The following is a 23,667-nucleotide window of genomic DNA, read 5'->3' on the forward strand; positions in this document are numbered from 1 at the left end:
AGTCCCTGGAAAAATCATGGAGCAGGTCCTCAAAGAATCAATCCTGAAGCACTTGCATGAGAGGAAAGTGATCAGGAACAGCCAGCATGGATTCACCAAGGGAAGGTCATGCCTGACTAATCTAATCGCCTTTTATGATGAGATTACTGGTTCTGTGGATGAAGGGAAAGCAGTGGATGTATTGTTTCTTGACTTTAGCAAAGCTTTTGACACCGTCTCCCACAGTATTCTTGTCAGCAAGTTAAGGAAGTATGGGCTGGATGAATGCACTATAAAGTGGGTAGAAAGCTGGCTAGATTGTCGGGCTCAACGGGTAGCGATCAATGGCTCCATGTCTAGTTGGCAGCCAGTGTCAAGTGGAGTGCCCCAGGGGTCGGTCCTGGGGCCGGTTTTGTTCAATATCTTCATAAATGATCTGGAGGATGGTGTGGATTGCACTCTCAGCAAATTTGCGGATGATACTAAACTGGGAGGAGTGGTAGATACGCTGGAGGGGAGGGATAGAATACAGAAGGACCTAGACAAATTGGAGGATTGGGCCAAAAGAAATCTGATGAGGTTCAATAAGGATAAGTGCAGGGTCCTGCAATTAGGACGGAAGAATCCAATGCACCGCTACAGACTAGGGACCGAATGGCTAGGCAGCAGTTCTGCGGAAAAGGACCTAGGGGTGACAGTGGATGAGAAGCTGGATATGAGTCAGCAGTGTGCCCTTGTTGCCAAGAAGGCCAACGGCGTTTTGGGATGTATAAGTAGGGGCATAGCGAGCAGATCGAGGGACGTGATCGTTCCCCTCTATTCGACATTGGTGCGGCCTCATCTGGAGTACTGTGTCCAGTTTTGGGCCCCACACTACAAGAAGGATGTGGATAAATTGGAGAGAGTCCAGCGAAGGGCAACAAAAATGATTAGGGGTCTAGAACACATGAGTTATGAGGAGAGGCTGAGGGAGCTGGGATTGTTTAGCCTGCAGAAAAGAAGAATGAGGGGGGATTTGATAGCTGCTTTCAACTACCTGAAAGGGGGTTCCAAAGAGGATGGCTCTAGACTGTTCTCAATGGTAGCAGATGACAGAACGAGGAATAATGGTCTCAAGTTGCAGTGGGGGAGGTTTAGATTGGATATTAGGAAAAACTTTTTCACTATGAGGGTGGTGAAACACTGGAATGCGTTACCTAGGGAGGTGGTAGAATCTCCTTCCTTAGAGGTTTTTAAGGTCAGGCTTGACAAAGCCCTGGCTGGGATGATTTAACTGGGAATTGGTCCTGCTTCGAGCAGGGGGTTGGACTAGATGACCTTCAGGGGTCCCTTCCAACCCTGATATTCTATGATTCATCTCATGTGGCAATGAGTCCCATACACTAATTTCAGGCTATGTGATAAAGCCATTTCCTTTGATGAGTGTCATTCACTGTTCTTGGGTTATGAGACGAGGAGGACAGAGGCTCCCGATCACTGTTCCCTCTAAGCTGTGCGCGTGTGCGCACGCACACAGATCCTAACCCCCCCCCCCACACACGGTGAAACACCACACGTACAAACATTTGCACAGAAGCACAACAGTTTGCACAGAAGAAATTTTTTGCTCACATAGCCTGTCAAAAATTAAAGGGAACATGGCTCCTGATCGCCCATTGCTCTCCCAGTCATTATTATACAGACTTTAAACACATCCCCTGTAATTCATCTCCTCTCTACAGTGAGCAAACCCCATCTAGTCAATCTTTCTTTGCAGGAGTTTTACTAGGTCTCTAATTATGCTAGTTGCCACTCTTTGAGCCCCCTGTGATTGTGCAGTATGGATCAACAAAGCGTGTACACACCCAGAGAACCAAGCTACCCCCTTGCTGCCCCGCCCCCAAGGGAAATCCACCAACACACACACAGCCCTACCCATCCAACCCTGGGGTAAGGGCCTACGCCACTCCTACAAAACAAATTCTCAGCACCCCCACCATGCCCCTACTGACACCCCCACCATGCCCAGCACATCTGAATGCAAACATGTGCCCAGGCAAGGATCCTAGCCCCCCATCTTTCTACTTCCCAGCCCAATAAAGAGAGTGGAATCGGTGGGGGCTCTCACAGCCCCTCCTCTCCTGCTGCCAGCTGGCGGGGGGGTTGTATCCATGCCAGACTCTTTTGCAGCGATCCCCAGTTGTTAGTTTGAGTGACAAGAGCTGCCGCGTCGTTAGGAAGGGAACAGGGAGTCTGAACAGCCGAACGCCCACGCCCAGGGTTTGAATGGAGCAGCCTGTCATGCAGACGGAATACAAGTGCTTCTGTTTATCGCCAGCACCCCAGAGAATCTAGCACAATGCCAGGGAATGCGAACAGCCAAGAAGGAAACTAGCAGGTTGATCTTCACATGCTAAAGCCTCCAACAGCCAGGGATAGAACCCAGGAATCCTAACTCTAATCCACTAACTCCCACTCCCATCCCAGAGCTGGCGACAGGAGGCAGGACTCCTGGCTCCTCTCTCTAACCACAAGATCCCATTGCTAGCTTCCATGAATCAGACACAGAGGTGGACTTTAACACATGCTTGCCAGTGGATTAAACTCTGTCTCCAGACTGAGTTTCACATGCAGTACTGCGGATAACACCCCCTTCCACCTCTAACACACACACACACACACAGCCCCCCCGCTTTCTCCTCCTCCCACATACACCCCCGTGCTGCTGGCAGCATCCGTCACTCGGGGAGAATATTTCCCCCAAAGCTGTTTTAGGAAGGAAAATGAGGTTTCCCACATACAGAGAATTCCCGTGGAAATTTTCCGCCAGCCTCGGAATTGTAGATTTTTCATTAAAAACTGAAAATTGACTGGCATGGGGCCAGATGCCTCCCAGTGTTTGGAAGTTCCTAGCTGGAAACGTTACAGTTCTGGGGAAAGCGTGCTGGATTTTCAGCAGTTTTCAGCCAGAAGTCCCCCCATTTGGGGACAAATTTTTTCTTTCCAAATTGTTCAGGTTTGGGCTGAAAATTTTTGTTTTTCAACATCAAGTCAAAATGTTCTCCAATCAAGAGCAGATCTGCACTCTGCCCTTCCCCAGCAGGGCGCCAAACTGAGCCTGGTCAGCCCCCGCACTGGAGCTGGGCGGTGTCCTACCTCAATGCGGCCAGTGTCGGGCTGGAAGCCGCGGGAGGGGTCCTCGGTGGTGACGCGGCACTGGATGGCACAGCCATTGATGCGTATGCTGTCCTGCCGCAGGCCCAACTCTGCCAGGCTCTTCCCCTCTGCGATGTGGATCTGGGCATGCACCAGGTCCACGCTGCCAAGAGAGCGGGAGAGGAGGGCTTGTGTTAATCATCAACTGACCACAGCAGCGCCAGTGTCTGCCAGAACCATTCTCACCAACCTAACCTCCTCTATGGAGCCCAAGTGTCCCTGATTAACCCCCAAACGGGGGCCCTGATCCCCAGAGTCTGTTACTTCATGTGGGGCCCCCATAATGTCCCACATCACCCACCATAGCCTCTCCTCCTCCAGTGTCCCCCACTGTCCCCACAGGGCTGGGGATCTGCGGGTGCATCGATTCTATCGCTCTTTGGGATCACACAGGGTTTTCTATCCACCACTTTCAAAGTCATTGCCAAACACAGGCCAGGATTGGAACCCCCATTATTATACAAAAGGGGAAACTGAGGCACAAGGTGGCAAGACAGTCCCCTCCCTGCTCGGGGCCTCAGTTTCCTCTCCCATCCTTTGTTTATTGCTCTAAGGGGCAACGGCTGTCTTTCACTGTGAGCCTGTGCACTGCACAGCATGACGGGGCTCCGGGTCTGTGGGGCGCCCAGAACAATGCTCCTCTCCCTTGATCTTAGGGCCTCTGGAGGCTACAGAAATGCTACTTACAATCATGACAAGCTAAGCCTGCGTTTAAATGCTGTGTTGAACAGCAAAGGGATTACTCAAGCAGGTACTTAACTACAAGCTCTTATGGGACTGTTTTTAAAAGGCCATTAGGAGCCTAAAACCTATTGACTTTCAATAGGATTTGGCCAAGTAACTCCCATTAAGGCCTTTGAAAGCTGCCCTCGAGGTGCTTTGCTGAACCGGGGCCACAAAGCTGGGATTTTAGCCAGGGATTGTGTTTGTGTGATGCACAAGCCAGGCCCAAATCCAGCTTGCAGGCCCCAGCCAGTCCAATTCTGAACACGCCTCAGTGGGAGCGCTCAGAAGACAGGGAGCTGTTTTTACATAGTCCCATAGAGCCAAGTTCAAGCATTCAAAGTCATGAGTTGGGCCTCCCTCCCTGGGTGGGGAGAGGGAGGGTGGGGGAATCACATTTGATTTAATTATCAAGAGATCTTAAAAAAACCACACAACAGATTTGGAGGGTTTATTTGCCTCTTGATTTTGAGCCTTTAGAAACTCACAACTGAAGGTGGGGCTAATATTCAACCTTAAAGCATTAAATATGTAGAGTCCTGCACCGATACAAAATTTATATCTGCATCCAATCTGCAAAAATGATCCGCAGATATAAAGCAGAGATCCGCGAGCGGATATCCGCGGATTTGCAGGGCTCTATAAATATGCCAAGTTTAGCTCAATGACCACTGAGGGAGAAATTTGGGGTGGCTGCAAGATCCCAAAGAGGGACAAAGGAAAACTGAAGGAACAATCATTGCTACATTGTAGCCTCAGGACAGACAACACAACAAAGAGTACACCAAAGAAACAGAGAGCAGCTAACATCAAGGCATCCTCAAGTCCACGATCCTCTCTAGCTTGGCAAGTTGGGTAAAAAAAACCAGAAACACATAGAGAGATTTTCCAGTGCATTGGCTAGTTTGAAATAACAAAATAAAATTTCGGTCCAAACTGATTGTCTGGTAAATCAAGACTGAAGAAGTTTGTTTGGGGTTGAACTAAACCTTTCACTTCAATTTTGTCGAAACAGAATGTTCTATTCAACCAAAATCATTTCCTCTTCTCCCCATCCCGCTGTTTTATTTCCATTGAACTTTTCGAAAATGTTAAAGTCAAATTAAAGGAAAATTTGAGACAAAAATCTGTTCTGAATGTAAAGAATTCCCCCTGCCCTCCCCAAAATTGGCCTTTTCAACATTTTTTTTAATTTGGGGAATTTCTTTCCTGAAATTAACAATTCTGAAAAAAAGCGACAGAAATTCATGAAATGTTTCAGTGTTACTGAACGTGCATTGTTTGCTGAAAAGCATTTCACCTGAAGAATTCCACCCAGCTCTATGAAGGCACATGCTTAGGCCAACTACTTCTCAGGATGGTGAGTAGATTTTAATAACCTGTTCATTGCATCAGAATTAAGGAGGGCTCCCAATATTCTGCTGAGCTCCACCTACAAAATACACTCCCCCCACGGCCAGGGCTCTGTCTACAACATGAACTCCGGCCTGGCATGGTAAATTCTATCAAAGTTTGACTGATGAGAGGAGCATTATCTGGATTACCATGATGCCCTGGCGCTAGGCACTGTACAAACAGAGCAAAGAGATCAACCCTGCCCCTAAGAGCTGACAAAGAATGTCAGTTCTGCTGGGCTCAGCTCCTTCTGGGGTCCAAAACAGTATGGGACCATCCTGTTCACCCAATTTGACTTGGTGGAGAATCTACCCCAGTCACTCCTGCCTCCAGAGGAGATCTGGCGGGTGAGCTAGAGCTCAGCTTTTGGGTTTCAACGAGTTTTAGGCCAGAAAGGACCCATAGATCATCCAATCTGACATCCTGTATAGCACAGGCAATTCTATCTCAGCCAGTTCCCTCTGAATTGAGCAGAAAGACTTTAGTTAGACCAAAGCATTTCAATCCTCAGGAGCCCTGCCTGTTGGGAGCTCCAGGCAGAGAACAGGGGAGCTGAGGGTCCTCCAATACCCGAGGCCCCAGCTCTGACAGGGAATCGCTGCGATTAGCCATGCCCAGCTGATCCCAGCAGGTGCCCCATGCAGAGGGAGGTGAAAACACCCCAAGGTCCCTGCCAACCTGACCAGGGGAAAATTCCTTCCCAGCCCTCAATCTGGTGATCAGCTGGACCCTGAGTATCTGGGCAAGATCCACCAGCCAGGCAGCTAGAGAGGACTAGCTGAACCACCTCAGCACACGGGACCTGTCTCCAGCTGTGGCCGATCCCCGATGCTACAGAGAAACACATCCAGTCTTGATTTAAAGGCTCCACATGACGGAGAATCCACCCCATCTCTGGGTCAGCTGTTCCAATGGTGAATCCACTTTCCACTTAAAAACACCTGGCCTCACTTCTAACCTGAACTGGTCCAGCTTCACTTCCCAGCCACGGGATCTCATTCTGCCTCGAAGAGCTCTCTGCTCTCCAAAACCTGCTCCCGCAGATTAGAGACCAGGACCAAAATACCCTCCTATGACAGTAAGGAGATGGGATTGGTTTGGAGCTGGACAAACAGGCTGGAAATCAGGTGCAGATATTTAACAGGGAGGGGGATTAACCATTGAACATCTGACCCAGGGACAGAGCAGATCCTCCAGCACATGGTGTCTTCAGGTCAAGAGCAGATGTCTCACTTTAGAAGGTTAGCCCTAGTTCAACAACACTGGACTGGAAGTCAGGACTCCTGGGTTCCACTCCTGGCTCTGCCACTGACCTTGGACTAATCCCTTCATCTCTCGTGCCTCTGTTTCCCCTCCCACCCTTTGTCTATTCAGACAGTGAGCCTTGGGGGCAGGATCTGTCTCTCACCGTGTGTCTGAGCAGGGCCCAGATCTCAGCAAGGGTCTAGGCAGCCTCCAGCATGGCAGGGTCCTGGTGTGTGACCAATAACACAGAATCATAATGATAAGGACTGAGGTTTTTACAGCACCATCAAAGTGACAAGCGAGCCTTCAATGCTTAGTCAATAGGACAAACGCCTGACGTGGGGTCTAACAGACACCGGCCCCTGCAACATGCACACGTTACGGGGTGATCGATATTTTCTGATCCATGGACTCAAAGCTGGGTTATAAATTCAGCTGTTTTAAATACACCTGCCTGTAGCAGCTCAGATCTTGCCTTCACATAGATAGAGAGATTCTGAGTGGGGCCTAGTGAATAGAGCAGAGCGGGAGACAGGGAGTCAGGACTCCTGGGTTCTCTTCCCAGCTCTGCGATTAAGGGGTTAGCGCATGGAGCTGGGAGTCATGTTTCCTGCTCTAACCCACTAGACCCCACTGTCCTCCCAGAGTCAGGGCTAGAACAAAGGCGCCCAGTCTCCCAGCTCTAACCACAGGCTGGGACTGAGGCACATGGCTTTAATAATGGGGCTATTTTAAAACAGAGCCAGAAACTCCCAGAGTTTAAGGCCAGAGGGGACCATAAGAATCTAGGCTGCCCTCCTGTGTAGCACAGGCAGACTGTCACTCAGTTCCCCCTATATTGAGCCCAGCCACTTGGGTTGCCAAAGCACCTCCCAGCAAGGCAGCCAATCTGGCGAATCCACCGATTCCCTTGGGAGTTTGCTCCAGTGTTTAATCTCCCGCACTGCTAAAAACTGGTGCCTTATTTCTAATCTGAACACGTCAGATGCCCTGAACTCAGGCAGAAATATTAAATGCTTTCACTCACAGGAGCGCGATCTTCATTATTAGTGTTAGAGTTGTTCCCAGAAACCTCCAACCAATCACAGCCTCGTTGTGCCCGGTGCTCCACAGACTTACAGTGAGAGACAGTCCCTGGCCCAAAGAGCTCGCAATCTAAACAAGGAGTGGGAGGGGAAACTGAGGCAGAGAGCGAGAAAAGGACTTGCCCAAGTTCAGTGGCAGGGCTCTATACAGGACCCACAAATCCCAAGACCTAGCCCAAGGCCACATCTACTATACCACACTGCGTCTCTTGAGTCAGAGTGGGTTATCCCAGCAGGCTGGGACCCCAAGGGACTGCAGATCAGGATTGAGGGGCACCAGCAGAGCTATAGGGGAGCTTAGGGCTGGCATAGCAGGGGGCTATGCGTTGGGACTGAGGGGCATCGGCAGAGCTGGGGGGGCATGACCAGGGCTAGAGTTTGTATGGCAATGGCAGCTCCATGATGGAGCTTTGCCTGTTACCTGCCCGTGTCCAATCACGTCCCTCATTTTCACGGACAATGGATTCAATGCTGTTCCCCCCACCCCCATGCCAAATACAGGTTACCACCCCAGCTGTACAGACAGACAGAGCAGCTGGGAAACTGATGCCAGGCTTTGAGCTGTGGCATGGGGAGCATGGGAGTCTGGTTTCTTTGGAGCTCGAGGCAGGTGAGCTCTGATTTAAGCAGCTCACACTCTCAGCACACAGGGGGGACTCCATTCCCAGGGGAATCTGGAGAGTGACCCTAGCCCCTAATTAACAGCCCCTCAGGGTAATTGCTGACTGCAGGGGAGGGGGCAGCAGTGGATAGAAATAAGGGGACAGGGAATGTGCCAGGAAGGTGGCAAATTCAGGAACAACCAACAGGAAATGCTTAATGCTGGTGCCCCTTCATCCCAGGCTGATTGCTGGAAGCCAGGGCCTTGTCAGATTATTCTCATTTGGAGGAGAAATAGATGGTCCCAGTCAGCTATTTCTTTGGTGCCATCCTGTTCATTTACTAAGCATACAGAGAAAGTTTTGTTCCTTGAACACAGGACGAACAAAGAGCTGGCAGTTGCCTTGGTCTGAAATTCCCCCACAAGTCTCCAACCAGTCCTGTGCATAAGAAGCCCTGTCTCTCACTCAGGATCACTCTTGTGACTACCTTGCTCACTATTTGGCTCTCCCATCCAGATGTACACAGCTGCAACCATTCAACACCCCTGCCCCGGAACCCACAATCAGAAAACCCCTTATACTATACAATTTAGCTTCTGATCAACCTTGCCAGGTGGAGCACTGCCTTAGACTTCTCCAGCTCTCTCACTTCAAAAAGGAGATTAATTGCTTTTCCCTCTATTTAGCCTGAAAGGTGCTTAGCACACTTATCAGCTGTATCCAGGTCTATAAATCAAAGGCCTCCTGGATGGCAGCTATTATCACCTTCCAGTGGAAGGACACACCACCAGACTGGCTTGGGGAACTCATCACTACAAGATCCCACTGCTATTCCCCATGCCTCAAAATGCTAGAACGAGGGAGACCATGGCAGGGACGCTGGAACAATGTGTATAGTGGGGGAGCTGAGAGCCATTGAATCAAACTGTAACCCTGGACGGAAACCACTTCAAACCAGGGGGTGCTGCCACACACCCCGCTCCCCGAGTTCTAGCACCTTTGGACCACAGCCCACTGGGCTGATCAGCACTGTCTAATCGTGCTCCCCCACTTGGTGCTTCTTGTCTTATACTTAGCCCAGACCGCCTTTCTGTCCTGGGTCTGTACAGCACCTAGCACCGTGGCTCTGTGAGGCGCAATACAAATAAGAAGTAATTGGTTGAGCTTACACAGAACTCGACAGGATGTCTCGGTCTGTCACTCCATAACTTGAACACTGCCTCTGAGCCATTCCCATCCTTTAGAGAAGGCCCTAGGAGCAGTGGCCAGCACCCTCTGGATTCTGAGGTATGGGGGACACGTGAAGACCCTTACAGCCCTTCAGCACAGCCCCAGGGTACAAGCCTGACTGTCCCAGAGCTCCCCTGGCCCCAGAGCCCAGCATTTCCACCTCAGCTTCCCCATCACACTCTTCAGCCTACTTCCCCTGCGGAGGTAACCTAGCCCAGCAGCCAAGCTGCTCCAGGGAGTTCAGTCCCTTCCCAAGTCACCAAGTCCCTGCAGCCAGCTCTAACACAAGAGAGCCTCCAGCCTTCCTCCTTTCAGGCAGGGCCCAGCAGCAACAGTCTGTCCTGTTGTCTAGCCACCTGGGCTCCAAACAGCTCAACAACAGGGGCCAGCTCTAACCACCTATCACTGCAGCAGCCTCAGCCAGCTCCTGACTCTCCCCCAGGCTCCTTACCCCCGAGAGAAGCAGCCCATCTGCTTTCCTCCCCAGCCAGCCCCCCAGTGCTGGGCTATCCCTGGCTTCAGTCCAGCCCTCTGCACAGGTGTAGCAGGGCCAGGCTGGCTCACCCTTAAAGGGGCAGGCCACCCTGTTACAGCCAGCTTCAAGCACCTCTGCTGTTGTCTGTGGATCAAACAGCGGGTTGCTGGCACCAATTCATGCTTCCCAGAACAATCCCCCATCTCATCTCTGCCCACCCTCCCAACAGAGTGTAACATGGTGACATCCAGAGGCATAATAATGGTGGGGAGGGGAAGACCACACAGCCCCTGGCCTGGGGGGCAGATTGGGGGGGCCCTGCCATGGGGGAAGGAGGATTGCGGGCACACAGAGCCCTGGCGTGGAAGGGAAGGGGGGAATGCGGGGTCATTCCAAGCTCTTACCATGGGTGAAAATATGGGACCCTGGAATGGGAGAATGGGGGGAGGGGAGGCAGACCCCAGCCATAGGGGAGGAGAACGGGGACCTTGGAATTGGGGGAGGGGAGCCCACACAGTGCCCCTCCCATGGGGAGAAGGTGGGAAAGGGGAGGAATGGGGCACATACAGAGCCCCTGGCAGTGGGCAGATTGGAGGAAGTTGCAGGGAACGCTTGAAATAGAGGGGGCTGGGCAGATAGCACCCAGGGAGCAGTGTGGCGAATGGAGGGATGCCAGGGGCCCTGGTGAGGACAAAGCACTCGACCAACAGAAGCTACGAAGCGTGCAACCCACTAGTAGCAATTCCCATTAATAACAGGGACAGCAAGCGAAGCAGGAAGGCAGCACATTCCAAAGTGACCTACGGGAAACGCTTCTTACGCAGCCCACGCTTAGCCTGGAGTACACGCTCCCACTAGACCCCGCTGCTCTTCCCCCAGTCACATGATGTAAGAACAAGGGGCAGCCAGCAAAAGGTGGAAAATTCAGAAGTGTGCCGTGTGGGGAACTCCCTGCCACTAGACACAGTTGAGATGAAGAGCTGAGCAGGATTCCACAAGGGGACTATCCGGAGTAAAACTAGTAGGAGTTTAAAGACCCATCAGGAGCTGTGGGTTTGGTTTAACCCCCTTCTGCTCCAAAGCTTAAGGCAACTGCTTACACAGGGGTCCCTCACCCATGAGATGCAGCCACATCTGGGGTGGGGCACATTGACTGTTTATACAGGGAGCCTTTGCCATGCACTGAGATGCAGCTGTCTCTGGGGTGGGGGATGCGGGTTGTTTACACAAGGATCCCTCATCCGGCACTGATATGCAAACTCAAATGAGACTGTACAACACTATTGTCCTCCCAACATTACCGTATGGCTTGGAACCATGACAAATGGTGAAAGTGCATGTTAGGAAGCTGAATGCATTTCACCAGCTTGGTTTGAGAAGAATATTGGGAACTGATTGGTGAGATCGTGTAACCGATGTGGAAGTGCTCGGCCACACAGTCAGCAAAGTGGGGACTCAGTAATTGGACAGAGTTGGCTATGGTGGTTTGGCCACGGACCCAGGTGGCCCTGTGGCAGAAGCACAAGGTACATCTTCGATTGGATTCCAGCTGTAGGAACGAGCAGGAGTGGAGGACAAGGACTGACCAGAGGCAGGATGTTAGAAAAGGATGCTGCCCCCATGAAGACAACTTACGATGGAGCCAAACACCTTGGTCTGGACAGACAGCAGTGGGGAAATGGGTTGTGCCAGCAGGCACAGGAGACTCTATGGGTATGTCTACACTACAGTTCGACACCCATGACTGGCCCAGCCAGCTGACTCAGGCTCACAGGGCTCAGGCTAAGGGGCTGTTTAATTGCACTGCAAACATTCAGGCTTAGGCTAGAGCCCAGACTCTAGGACCCTGTGAAGTGGGAGAGTCCCGGCTACTGCCTAAGCCCAAACGTCTATACTGGAACTAAAGAGCCCTTTAGCCCAAGCCCGAGTCGGCTGGCATGGGCTAGCTGGGGGGTTTTAACTGCAGTGTAGACTTACCCTCAGTGTAAGTAAGACTCAGCCACTCCTAAGGTGAGGCAAGGATTCCCTTGCCCAGTACTCAGCTGTAGCCACTTCTGGGGTGGAGCATAGGGGCTGTTTATACAAGGACCTGGCACTGAGATGTGACCACCTCTGGCGTGGGGAAGCTATTTATAGAAGAAATTTTGTAGGAAATTTCCCCTAGAGGGCAGTTATTCTATCGCTCCCCATTAGGGGGGGGTCTTGCACCTTCTTTAACAAAGCTGATGCTAGCTGCTGTTGGAGACAGGATGCCAGGCTATATGGGCCCCTGAATCACATTGCACTGATCCCCCTCCACACATAAGGGAAACTATATCTGTTGACCAGGTGGGGAAACTGAGGCAAAGAAAGGCTATAGGATATATCCAATGTCAGTAGGAGAGCTGAGAAGAGAGCACAGGAGTCTTTACTCCCAGCTCCCCCTGGTCTAACCACTAGAACTCACTTTCCTCCCAGAGGTAGGATAGAACCCAGGAGGCCTTAATCCCAGGCCTACCAGCTAGCTGTCTGTGATGGATTTCCAGCTATGCTGGGGAAAGACAGATTGGTCTGATGGGGGCAGGGGGCTCTGGCTGAAAGGTGCTAGAGAAATCTTAGCTCCATGGAGGGAGCCAGGTCCATTGTCCTGCCACGAATAAATGCCCATCAAATAGCGTTATCTCCCAAAGACAGGCGACTGCCTCACACAATGCCAACAACAAAGCTGCCTGGCCGTTGTAGCTGAGGTGGGGCCATCTATGGGAGCATGGAGCAGACACAAGTTAATACTGTCTCGCAATCACACAATGTACATGCCTATAATGTGTCCAGTGCAGGAAGTGGGAGGGAAAGGGGGGCAGATACCAAGCTATATGGGTCTTCTGGGCTAATCTAGGTGAGGGACATATTGGCCTGAGATGCAGATGCCTCTTGGGTAGGGCATGAGAGCTGTTTATACAGGGATCCCTCTTCTGGCACTGAGATGTAGCCACCTCTAAGTTGGAGGGGTGGGGGTGCTGATTATATAGGGACCTCTTATTATTTTGGGGAAGTTTCTATGCCTGTGTTAGATAGGAGGTCAGACTATGTGATCACAATGGGCCCTTTGGGCCTTGGAATCTATGAATCCCTCACCCAGTGCTGAGATGCAGCTGCCTCTGGGGTGGAGCGGGGGGTTGTTTATACAGGGATCCCTCACCCGGTGCTGAACCTCTGAGGTGGAGTGTGGAGGCCATTTATAAAATTACAGCTGTTGCAGGAAGAGGAGGCAGGAGATGGCTGGCAACACTGGGTAATTCAGCAGCCTATCTCAAAGTGCTTTACAGCTGCAATTAAGGCTCATAGCCCCCTAGGGAGGCTGGGAATAGCTGAGAGGGCCCCCAGCAGAACACAGAGGTTAAGTGACTAGCCCAAGGTGACCTGGTAGAGCTGGAATTAAAATGAGTTAGTGCCTGCATGCCACATCCCCCGCCTCTAGCCAGGCCCTCCTGAAGAGAGAACAGGACGGGGAAGGCCTTCACAGGAGCAACGAGGTCTGTGGCTAGAACTGTGAAGTGGGAGCCAGGACTCCTGGGTTCTGTACCTGGCTCTGGGTGGGAAGTGGGGTCTAGTGTTTTAGAGGAGTTGGAAGCTAGGTTCTTGCCCCACCTTTGGGAGGGGAGTCAAGTCTACTGGTTGGGGGGAGCTGGGATGCAGGATGCCTGGGTTCTATCCTCACCTCAAGGGCAGTGGGGTCTAGTGCTCAGAGGCCTGGGAGTCAGGACTCCTGAGTTCTAGCTTAGCTCTGGGAGGGAAGTGGTATGCAATGGTTAGAGCAGGGTGTGCTTGAATGGCACAAAGGGGCTTTTATTTAATGGAGAAGTCCATTGTGCATGAATGCCATGTCTTCTCCCTAGGCCCTGCTCTCATCCCTTATCAACGGTTCCCTGACAAGGCTATTTAGCCTCTTCTCCTCTTGACAAATTGGTTCCGAGCTGGATTTATTTATTTTATGCAGGCCCAACGGTCCTTAGATTGCTGTTTGGGCCTTTTAACGTGGTGATTAATTGGGAAAGGTTGGAGTTTTTTATGTTCATTAAAGGTTACAGGATAAATATGCAAATATCTCAATTTGAAGAGCTAAGCGCGTCATAAAAGAAGCCTGCACACTGGCCCCAGTGTGGTGATAAATCTAGCTATATATTACCAAAATAAATATAAACTAGATCTCCTATTAAAGATGCCTGAGAGGTGGGTTGTTTGAGCACTAACAGTAGGATTCAAAAGCTCTTTACAGGGTAAATCCGCTGCCATCTAGCTTGGTTTTTATCTGCACCTGTCGCTATAGTACGGGAACCTTGCAACCACAAATGGATTTATTTGTCTTGCAGTAATGGGTAATTGAGATGGGAGGGGGGGCCCACTGTGCTGGATCAGGGTCCCAATTGTTTAGTGTCCTGCACATATTTCCGCTTGAGATTGGGGAGACCCTGCTGCTCCGGGTGCTGCACAGACACACAAGAAGAGACAGTCCCAAAGACCTCAAAGTCTAAACAGACAAAGGGCTGGAGGGGAAACTGAGGCATAGAAAAGAGAAGAGACTTACTCCAGGTCAGAGGCAGAACAAGGAATTAGAACCCAGGAGTCCTGACTCCCACTCCAGTGGCCTCGCCTCTAAACCAGACCTCTTGATATAACTTCACATTGCCCCCTGAGGTGAAAGGAAATGTGATCCCCATTTTACAGATGAGGAAACCGAGGCACAGAGCAAGGAAGGTCATGCACGGGAGCCAGGAATTGACCCCAGATCTCCAGGGTCCCAGCTGGGTGCTGTAACCCCAGCCTGAAAGTCGACTTAGCAAACAGCCCAGAGTTTCTTGGGAGTCTCAGGTCTGGCCAGCCTGCCAGGTGTTTGCAATGGTAAATGCTCTGGGCTGTGAACCTGTTCTGAGGATAATTATAGTGATCCAAGGAGACAATTACGATTGTTACAGCAGGAGACAGCAGGTGGCACTGTTTCTGGCAACATGGCAAGTTCTGTCAGTGAGAGAGAAGCAGGAGGTCTAGTGGATAGCATAGGAGCAGCGGGGATTGGAGAATGATCCAAACTTGGGACAACTAGCAGAAAATCTTCCCAGCTTCCGCTCCTATCGCTTCTAGCTCTAAAAACAACTCTCGGCAACATCTCCTCCCTGCCAGAGGGCAAAAGGGCCTTTAATTTGGATAAATACAAGGTTTCCGGTGTCAGATCTTGGACCATCAAGGATACCAGAGGTGACATCGGCTAAGCCCAGCCAAAAGCAATATGTGCAGCTTCGAGGTTCTGTGGCAGCCTGCAACAGACAAGAGTTTTGGAGAGAACCGAGAGCCCTGTTGGGACAGTGCGAGTCAAAGGAAGAGCTGCAGTGGATGATGTGTTGTTTCAGCAAAGGACCTTGAGATTCGACACAGGCTTTAATATAGCGTTGCATGTTCATATGATAAATATTTTATACTGCACCCGCCAGAGTGACAGCAAGGCCTGTGGTAAGAGAAATCAGACAGGCTGCCAGCACGTCACACAAATCAAAAAGCATTCTGACATTCTCATTGCTTGTTATTAGGAGTATTATGGTAGATTCTACAGCCCCCAACCGGTTGGGGCCTCTGCTGCGCCGGGTGCTGCACAGACAGTGAAAGACTGCGCCAAAGAGCTTCCAGTGGAAATATGCAAAGGGGGGAAGGGGAAACCAAGGCATAGAGAGGGGAAGGGACTTGCCCAGCGTCACCCAGCAGGTCACAATGGCAGAGCTAGGAACAGAGCCCAGGAGGTTCTGATTCCCAGTGTACTCCTTGTACGAACCACTGAAGCCTATTCTCTCCCCGGCACTAGGAACAGACCCTAGATGTCCGGACTCCCAGGCCGCCCCTCTGACCACTACACCTGCATTTCCATCCCAGAGCTGAGGATAAAACCCAGGAGTCCTGGCTCCCAGCCCCACCCCCACCTGCTCTAACAAGCAAAGTACATTGCCTCTATTATGCAGCAAGGCACTGAACACGAACCACACGTTTAGAAAGAATCATTCTAGGGGAAGGTTGTCTATATACTGGCTTTTTGTGTATTTTTATGGTGTATTGATCTCAAGGGAGAGTAATTTGCCTGGCGTGTGCCAAAGCATGCAAGCAATTATACAGCTCAGACTCCTTCTCAGCCAGCTCCCTGGAGCTGAGGTGATAGCGAGGGATCTCAGTGGAAATGCCAGCGTGTATAGCTAGCTCCAGGCACTGACACACATGGGGATCATATGCAGGGTTTAGTAAATGTGCGTGCAGTGTATATTTAACAGGCATGTAACATATTATATCTGTATGCCGCATATTACACTTGCATACACTACATTAAACAGGCACCCTGCATATTACATATTCATGTAATATATTATAGTTGCATGCAGTAAATATATATAATATACTACATGCAGTATATTAAATAAGCACAAAGTATATTACATCTGCATGCAGAAAATTACCTGGGCATACAGTAAACTATCTGTGCGTGTAGTAATTGAATCTTTGCATGCAGCACATACGTAGCTGTGCGAGGTATATTACACACACCTGCAGCATATATATGGACATGATGCCTACTACATATGCATGTCGTGTGTTTGCATGCAGCATATGCATGCAGTATATTTAACAGGCACTCAAAATATGTACACAGTGTATATATCTGTATGCAATATATTGCATATGCACACAGAATATTAGCTATCCAAACAGTACATTATATTTTGATGCTCTATATCAGGGGCTCTCAAACTTTAGATTGGTGACCCCTTTCACACAGCAAGCCTCTGAGTGCGACCCCCCCCCACCCTTATAAATTAAAAACACTTTTTTATAGTTAACACTATTATAAATGCTGGAGGCGAAGTGGGGTTTAGGGTGAAGGCTGACAGCTCGTGACCCCCCCCCCGTAATAACCTCATGATCCCCTGAGGGGTCCCGACCCCATGTTTGAGAACCCCTGCTCTATATTAAATAAGCACATAGTCTACTAGATCTGCATGCTGCATATATATGAGCATGCAGTATATTGCAGTATGAACACAGTATACGTGTGTGTGTGTGTAGGTACGCAATCTATTACACATGCATACTGTATATTATATTTGCACGCAGTGTGTATATATAGATAGATAGATATAGATATAGATATATATCTTGGCATGTGGTAAATGACCTTTGCAGGCAACATATTAGATTTGGAAGCTGCATATGATGCACGCAGTATATTGCAATGTGCACACAGTACATCTATAATGGCATGCAGTCGATTACATTTGCACTGCAGCAGCCCCATTGATTTTCAGTGCCACCAGATCTGTTTGCTTCTGGATTTCCTGCCACCTCAAATTAGATTCCCCCCAAGAAATGAGGCAAAATTATCTCTGCTAATGCTGCAGCGACCCAGCCAGGTGCAAGGTGGCTGGCAGTTTTGGATGGCTGGGCCAGATAATGAACACAGTACATTCTGTGTGTCTGGCCCTGACCTCAGAACATAGCAGTTAAGCCTGAGCAACCGTTGCTGTTAAGGAGACACCAATTCGTTTGCACCAGCACTGGAGAATTAAGAAGAGCAGATGGAAACTTTCCAAGGGCACAGCTGGGAAAGGAGAGAGAGGATCCTAGTGCACGTGCCCACAAAAACAATCGCACCCAACACCTACCAGCTGCCCAGTTGTCTCCAGCAGGGGGCAGACACACCGACCCCAGCCTGATTCTCTCCAGCTGGGGGCAGCAGACCCCCCACCCCCAATGCTATCTAAGAACGTGGGAATTGTCATGCAGAATCAGACCAATGACCCCATCTAACCTGGTATCTGACCCCCCCTTAACCAATTCCTGCTGGGTTGGATCAGATCTAGGGGGCCATCCAGCCTGGTATCCCTCCCCCCACCCCAGATCAGACCAATGTGCTGGTCTTGGGTCTTTGTCAAAGGCTGTCCCCAGAAGTTTCAGAACAGTCAGAAAACCTCAGAACCTGTTGCTACCAGGACCCTGACTCTGCTGGCAGCCAGCAAGGACTGGGCCTCAGACCTGAAGAGAACTGCTCTGACTTTAAGCACTGCTACCATCTAACCAAGTCCCTGCCTGGCCCCAGTTCCTGTCATAGAATCATAGAATAGAAGGGTTGGTAGGGACCTCAGGAGGTCATCTAGTCCGACCCCCGGCTCAAAGCAGGACCAATCCCCAACTAAATCATCCCAGCCAGGGCTTTGTCAAGCCTGACCTTAAAAACTTCTAAGGAAGGAGATTCCACCACCTCCCTAGGTAACGCATTCCAGTGCTTTACTACCCTCCTAGTGAAAAAGTTTTTCCTAATATCCAACCTAAACCTCCCCCACTGCAACTTGAGACCATTACTCCTCCCTCTGTCATCTGCTACCACTGAGAACAGTCTAGATTCATCCTCTTTGGAACCCCCTTTCAGGTAGTTGAAAGCAGCTATCAAATCCCCCCTCATTCTTCTCTTCCGCAGACTAAACAATCCTGGTTCCCTCAGCCTCTCCTCATAAGTCATGTGTTCCAGTCCCCTAATCATTTTTGTTGCCCTCCGCTGGATGTTTTCCAATTTTTCCACATCCTTCTTGTAGTGTGGGGCCCAAAACTGGACACAGTACTCCAGATGAGGCCTCACCAATGTCAAATAGAGGGGAACGATCACATCCCTCGATCTGCTGGCAATGTCCCTACATATACATCCCAAAATGCCATTGGCCTTCTTGGCAACAAGGGCACACTGCTGACTCATATCCAGCTTCTCGTCCACTGTAACCCCTAGGTCCTTTTCCGCAGAACTGCTGCCTAGCCATTCGGTCCCTAGTCTGTAGCGGTGCATGGGATTCTTCCGTCCTAAGTGCAGAACTCTGCACTTGTCCTTGTTGAACCTCATCAGACTTCTTTTGGCCCAATCCTCTAATTTGCCTAGGTCCCTCTGTATCCTATCCCTATCCTCCAGCGTATCTACCTCTCCTCCCAGTTTAGTGTCATCTGCAAACTTGATGAGGGTGCAATCCACGCCATCCTCCAGATCATTAATGAAGGTATTGAACAAAACCGGCCCCAGGACCAACCCTTGGGGCACTCCGCTTGATACCAGCTGCCAGCTAGACATGGAGCCATTGATCACTACCCGTTGAGCCCTACAATCTAGCCAGCTTTCTATTCACCTTATAGTCCATTCATCCAGCCCACACTTCTTTAACTTGCGGGCAAGAATACTGTGGGAAACCGTGTCAAAAGCTTTGCTAAAGTCAAGGAATAACACGTCCATTGCTTTCCCCTCATCCACAGAGCCAGTTATCTCGTCATAGAAGGCAATTAGGTTAGTCAGGCATGACTTGCCCTTGGTGAATCCATGCTGACTGTTCCTGATCACTTTCCTCTCCTCTAAGTGCTTCAGAATTGATTCCTTGAGGACCTGCTCCATGATTTTTCCAGGGACTGAGGTGAGGCTGACTGGCCTGTAGTTCCCCGGATCCTCCTTCTTCCCTTTTTTAAAGATGGGCACTACATTAGCCTTTTTCCAGTCATCCGGGACCTCCCCCAAGTGCCATGAGTTTTCAAAGATAATGGCCAATGGCTCTGCACTCACATCCGCCAACTCCTTTAGCACTCTCGGATGCAGCGCTGTCATGTGCCAACACCTTGCCATCAGGCAATGCACCAGCCCTCACAATACCCTTGTGTGGTGGGGAAGCGCTATTATCCTCAGTGTACAAGGGGGAAACAGACACAGAGACTAAGTGACTTGCCCGAGATCTGTGGCAGAGCAGGGAAGAGAGCCCAGGGGTCCTGGCTCCCAGGTCCTCTGCTCTAATCCACTCCCCGCACCTCCCTCCCAGAGCCAGCTGACTCCCAGCAATTCTTGCTCTAACCACTAGAGATCACTCCTTCCCACAGATGGAAATAGAATCTAAGAGTCCTGACCCCCACAGCCTTCTGCTCTAACCACTAGATCCCACTTCCCTGCCAGAGCCAGCAACAGAACCCTCACCCAGGAGTGGGGTCTAATGGGTTAGAGCAGGGGGGCTGGGAGCCAGGACTCCTGGGTTTTCTCCCCAGCTCTGGGACAGGAGCAGAGTTTGGTGATTAGAGGAAGTGATGGGGTCCATGTAAAAAAATCACCAAGACGCCCCCCAGCCACCCGAGACAGAGATAACCTTCCTGCTGCCCCACCCCCTCACCTCTCTCACAGACAATTGAAGCAAAGACAAAAGCAAGGCAGGCTCCCCAGCCCATCAGCTCAGCCTGGATTCTCAGAGCAGGGGCTGCCCACGCAATTCAGGAAGAAAAACAGACTGAAAAAATAAAAGCAACAAGGATGGGAGCAGCAGTGCCCGCCACCGCACAATGGAGAGCCGGACACATGCTCGGGTGGAGGAAGAGAGAGCTGATTTCAAGAGCATTACATGGCTATTTTTAGGCATGGCTCTACTGGCCCGTAATCCATAGTGCCAGGGTGTGGTGGCTCGGGGAGCAGGAGCAGCAATGGGGCATGACTGGGGGATCTCTCATTATGATCTAGATCCCCTCCCCCACCCCCCAAAGGGCTAGGAGAGAAGTGGCTTGGACACAGCATTCCCATTTATCATCACGGTGTGTATTGCAGTGACATGTAGATACCAGGCACTGCACAGACCCTGATCATGACTGAGGCCCACGGTAGCACAAACACCCAGTGAGAGACAGTCTCTGTCCCAATGAGGTTACAGCCGAAATAGACAATGGGTGGGCAGGAAAACTAAGTCACAGAGAAGCAAACAGACTTCCCCAAAGGCAGTGGTAGAGCCAGGAATAGAACCCAGGTTTCCTGACTCCCAGTCCACCGCTGCTCCAATCCAGTAGACCCCATTCCCCTTCCAGAGTTAGGAACAGAACCCAGGAGTCCTGACCCCCAGTCCACGCTCTTAGACGTTAGAGGCCACTGCCTGACAACCATCTCATTTAAACTGATTTCCTCCTAGCGTATACAATAGGGTTGCCAACTTTCTAGTTGCACAAAACCAACACCCTTGCCCCGCCCCTTCCATGTGGCCCCACCCCTTCCCAAGGCCCCACCCCCACTCACTCCATTCCCCCGTCCCTCTGTCACTTGCTCTCCCCCACCCTCACTCACTCACTCATTTTCACCAGGCTGGCACAGGGAGTTGAAGTGCAGGAGGGGGTGAGGGCTCCGGCTGGGAGTGCGGTTCCCAGCCAATGGGAGCTGCGGAGCCGGTGCTCAGGGTGGGGACAGCGCACAGACCCCCTGTAGCTGCCCCTATGCCTGGGAGCCAGAGGGACATGCCAGCTGCTTCCTGCAAGCCGTGCAGATCCAGCTAGGGAGCCTGCCAGCCCCGTGCCAACCAGACTTTTAACGGCCCGGTCGGCGGCGCTGACTGGAGCTGCCAGGGTCTCTTTTTGACCAGGTCCAGTCGAAAACCGGACCCCTAGCAACCCTAGTATACAACAGCTCCTGAGCTGAGCCATGTTACATTGACAGCCACCAAACAATGCCACAAATGCTTCAAATTAGAGCAGTTAATGGGGGTGGTCTCTCGGAGCCAGGACTCCTGGGTTCTATCGGAGCTCTGGGAGGGAAATAGAGTCTAGTGGTCAGAATGGGGGGCTGCAAGTCCTCCAGCCCTTTACCCTTCCATACCTCCATTTCTCTGAGAGTCAAATACTTCACGGCATCACTGTGCAGGGAGGAGGCTGGCCTGGCGGGGGGGGCAGGGGGTTCATGCAGCACTTCAGTCAAGTCTGCAGAGCTAAAACCTCATTCCAGCCCCAAAGTGTTAACAACTCCCCCTCGTAGCTGCTCGAGCCACCCAGGCTAAGCGTTTTATATTCAGCTCAGCTCCCTGGGTTGAAACTTCAAAGGGATTCTGCTTCCCAACTCCAGCAAAGGAACGCGGACGCCTCCAGCCTTCTCCTTGCCATGCCAGCGCCCCTAGGCATGGGGCCAGGGCCAGACACCCCTCAGCTGGAAATGAACGACACCACCCTTCAATCCTGCCTCATTACTCTCCAGGTGGTGACCAGGAGCACCAAGTTGCTAGCGTCATCTTCATGGGAGAGGCGCTGGAGGGAGCGGAGTGAGAACACTGGCTGTGAGGGCTACGCCTGGTTACCCCAGTCCCACCAGAGGGCACTGTAGGGAGCAGACGTACTGGCTGTGGGGGAGCTCCTGCTTCCTCCAGTCCTGGTCTGTCCCAGCAGGGGGCGCTTTAGGGAGCAGGGCAGGAGCACTGGCTGTGAGGCAGCTTCTGGCTAATCCAGTCCCAGCCTCTCCCAGAAGGGGGCACTCTAGGGCCCCAGCTCAAACTAAGATCAACTTGGCAAACAGTGGAGGAGATGTCGTAGTTTGGAAACTGCCCTGACCATGATCTGCATGCCCTGTATATACCTATCTCTGGAAGACCCCTGAGGCCAGACAGCCTGGGGAGAGAAATCCCCAGAGGCCCCCAGGCAGGCACACACCGGCCCCTTTGTAGCGAAGCAGGCTGGAAGCTGTCAGCAGAACACATGGCCTGGCTAGAGCTTCCCTGAGAGCAGAGACGGCTGCTTGGGGAACTGTGAAGCCAGAGGCTGCGTCCCGCTAATTAGAGCTAATTTTTCTAATTGGCTGCATATGTCCAATGCTGACAAGGATTTATGGCATTGTTAATGCCCCTGGAAACACACAGCGCCCGCCCCCCCCCCCGCCCTTTCCCCATTCCTAATCTCCAAATTGCCAGCTAATTGATAACAACTTCACATTCATTATAGTGCCTGGCTTTGCCAAGAGACTCTCTCTCTAGACATGGCTGTGGTCCGTGCATTGTTTATACAGGATCTCTCGCCCGGGGCTGACATGCAGCCGCCTCTGCGGTGGGACACTGGGGCTGTTTATACAGAATCCCTCACCCAGGGCTGAGATGCAGCCGCCTCTGGGGTGGGACATAGGGGTTGTTTATACAGGTCCCTCACCCAGGGCTGAGATGAGCTGTCATTACCTCTTTGTCACAAAAGGAGATGCTGAGGCCCAGGATGGGGCAATGACTTGCACACACTCATTGGCAGTGAAGGGAGTAGAAGCCAGTTGCCCCAGAGTGGGCACAACGGTTTAGCCACTCCCGCATAGCTACAATCCTGCCCTGCTGCCCTCTTCAGGTCTATGAGACTATAATAGGGTGATTGGCCCTTTAAGGGCCAGGGGGCTTGAGCCAGTCAGCTGTTTTATTTATCAGAATCAGACCCAGCTAAGAAGTCTCAGTGTTTTCCAGCCCTCAGATCCCTCTTATGGCTCTTTCTCTGCGATGTTTCAATGGGTACACCCCAGAGCTGGATGCAGCATCCCAGTCACTGGTGCCGTGAGGTCACCTCCCTGCTCCTATTCAATGCTGCCTGCTGATCCACCCCAGGATTGCATTCAATCTCGACTCCCCGTTCACACTGGGAGCTCACAGTCACTTGGTTTTCACCAGGATCCAACTCCTTTCCAGAGTCCCTGAGTCCCAGGGCACAGCTCCCACCCATCTTGTAGGTGCAGCTGACATTTCTTGTCCCTGTACACACGACCTTGCCTCTGGCTGTAGGAAAATGCACCTTCTTCGAATGAGCCCAGCTTCCCAAGTGACCCCGAGTTGGAAAAAGGTTTGGAAGGTGCATTCCTGTGAGACACAGATCCATAGACTGTAAGGCCCGAAGACACCTCAGACCATCCAGTCAGACCTTCTGTCTATTACAGGCCATTCCATTTCCCCCA

The 23,667-nt window shown here is 51.2% G+C and overlaps 1 protein-coding gene across 7 annotated transcripts in view; it reads right to left on the minus strand.

Annotated features, from left to right (window-relative positions):
• The window catches only part of PC (pyruvate carboxylase), a 236,585-nt gene that overhangs the window by 78,978 nt on the left and 133,940 nt on the right, over positions 1-23,667 (minus strand). For all 7 annotated transcript variants that reach the window (XM_073351710.2, XM_073351709.2, XM_073351708.2 and 4 more), the window contains one exon: positions 3,115-3,277. In XM_073351710.2, coding sequence (XP_073207811.1) covers positions 3,115-3,277 — 163 coding nt within the window. The remainder of the gene's footprint in view (positions 1-3,114; positions 3,278-23,667) is intronic.

This window comes from Lepidochelys kempii, chromosome 7 (assembly GCF_965140285.1).
Source record: "Lepidochelys kempii isolate rLepKem1 chromosome 7, rLepKem1.hap1, whole genome shotgun sequence".
In the NCBI taxonomy this organism is placed as follows: domain Eukaryota; kingdom Metazoa; phylum Chordata; order Testudines; family Cheloniidae; genus Lepidochelys; species Lepidochelys kempii.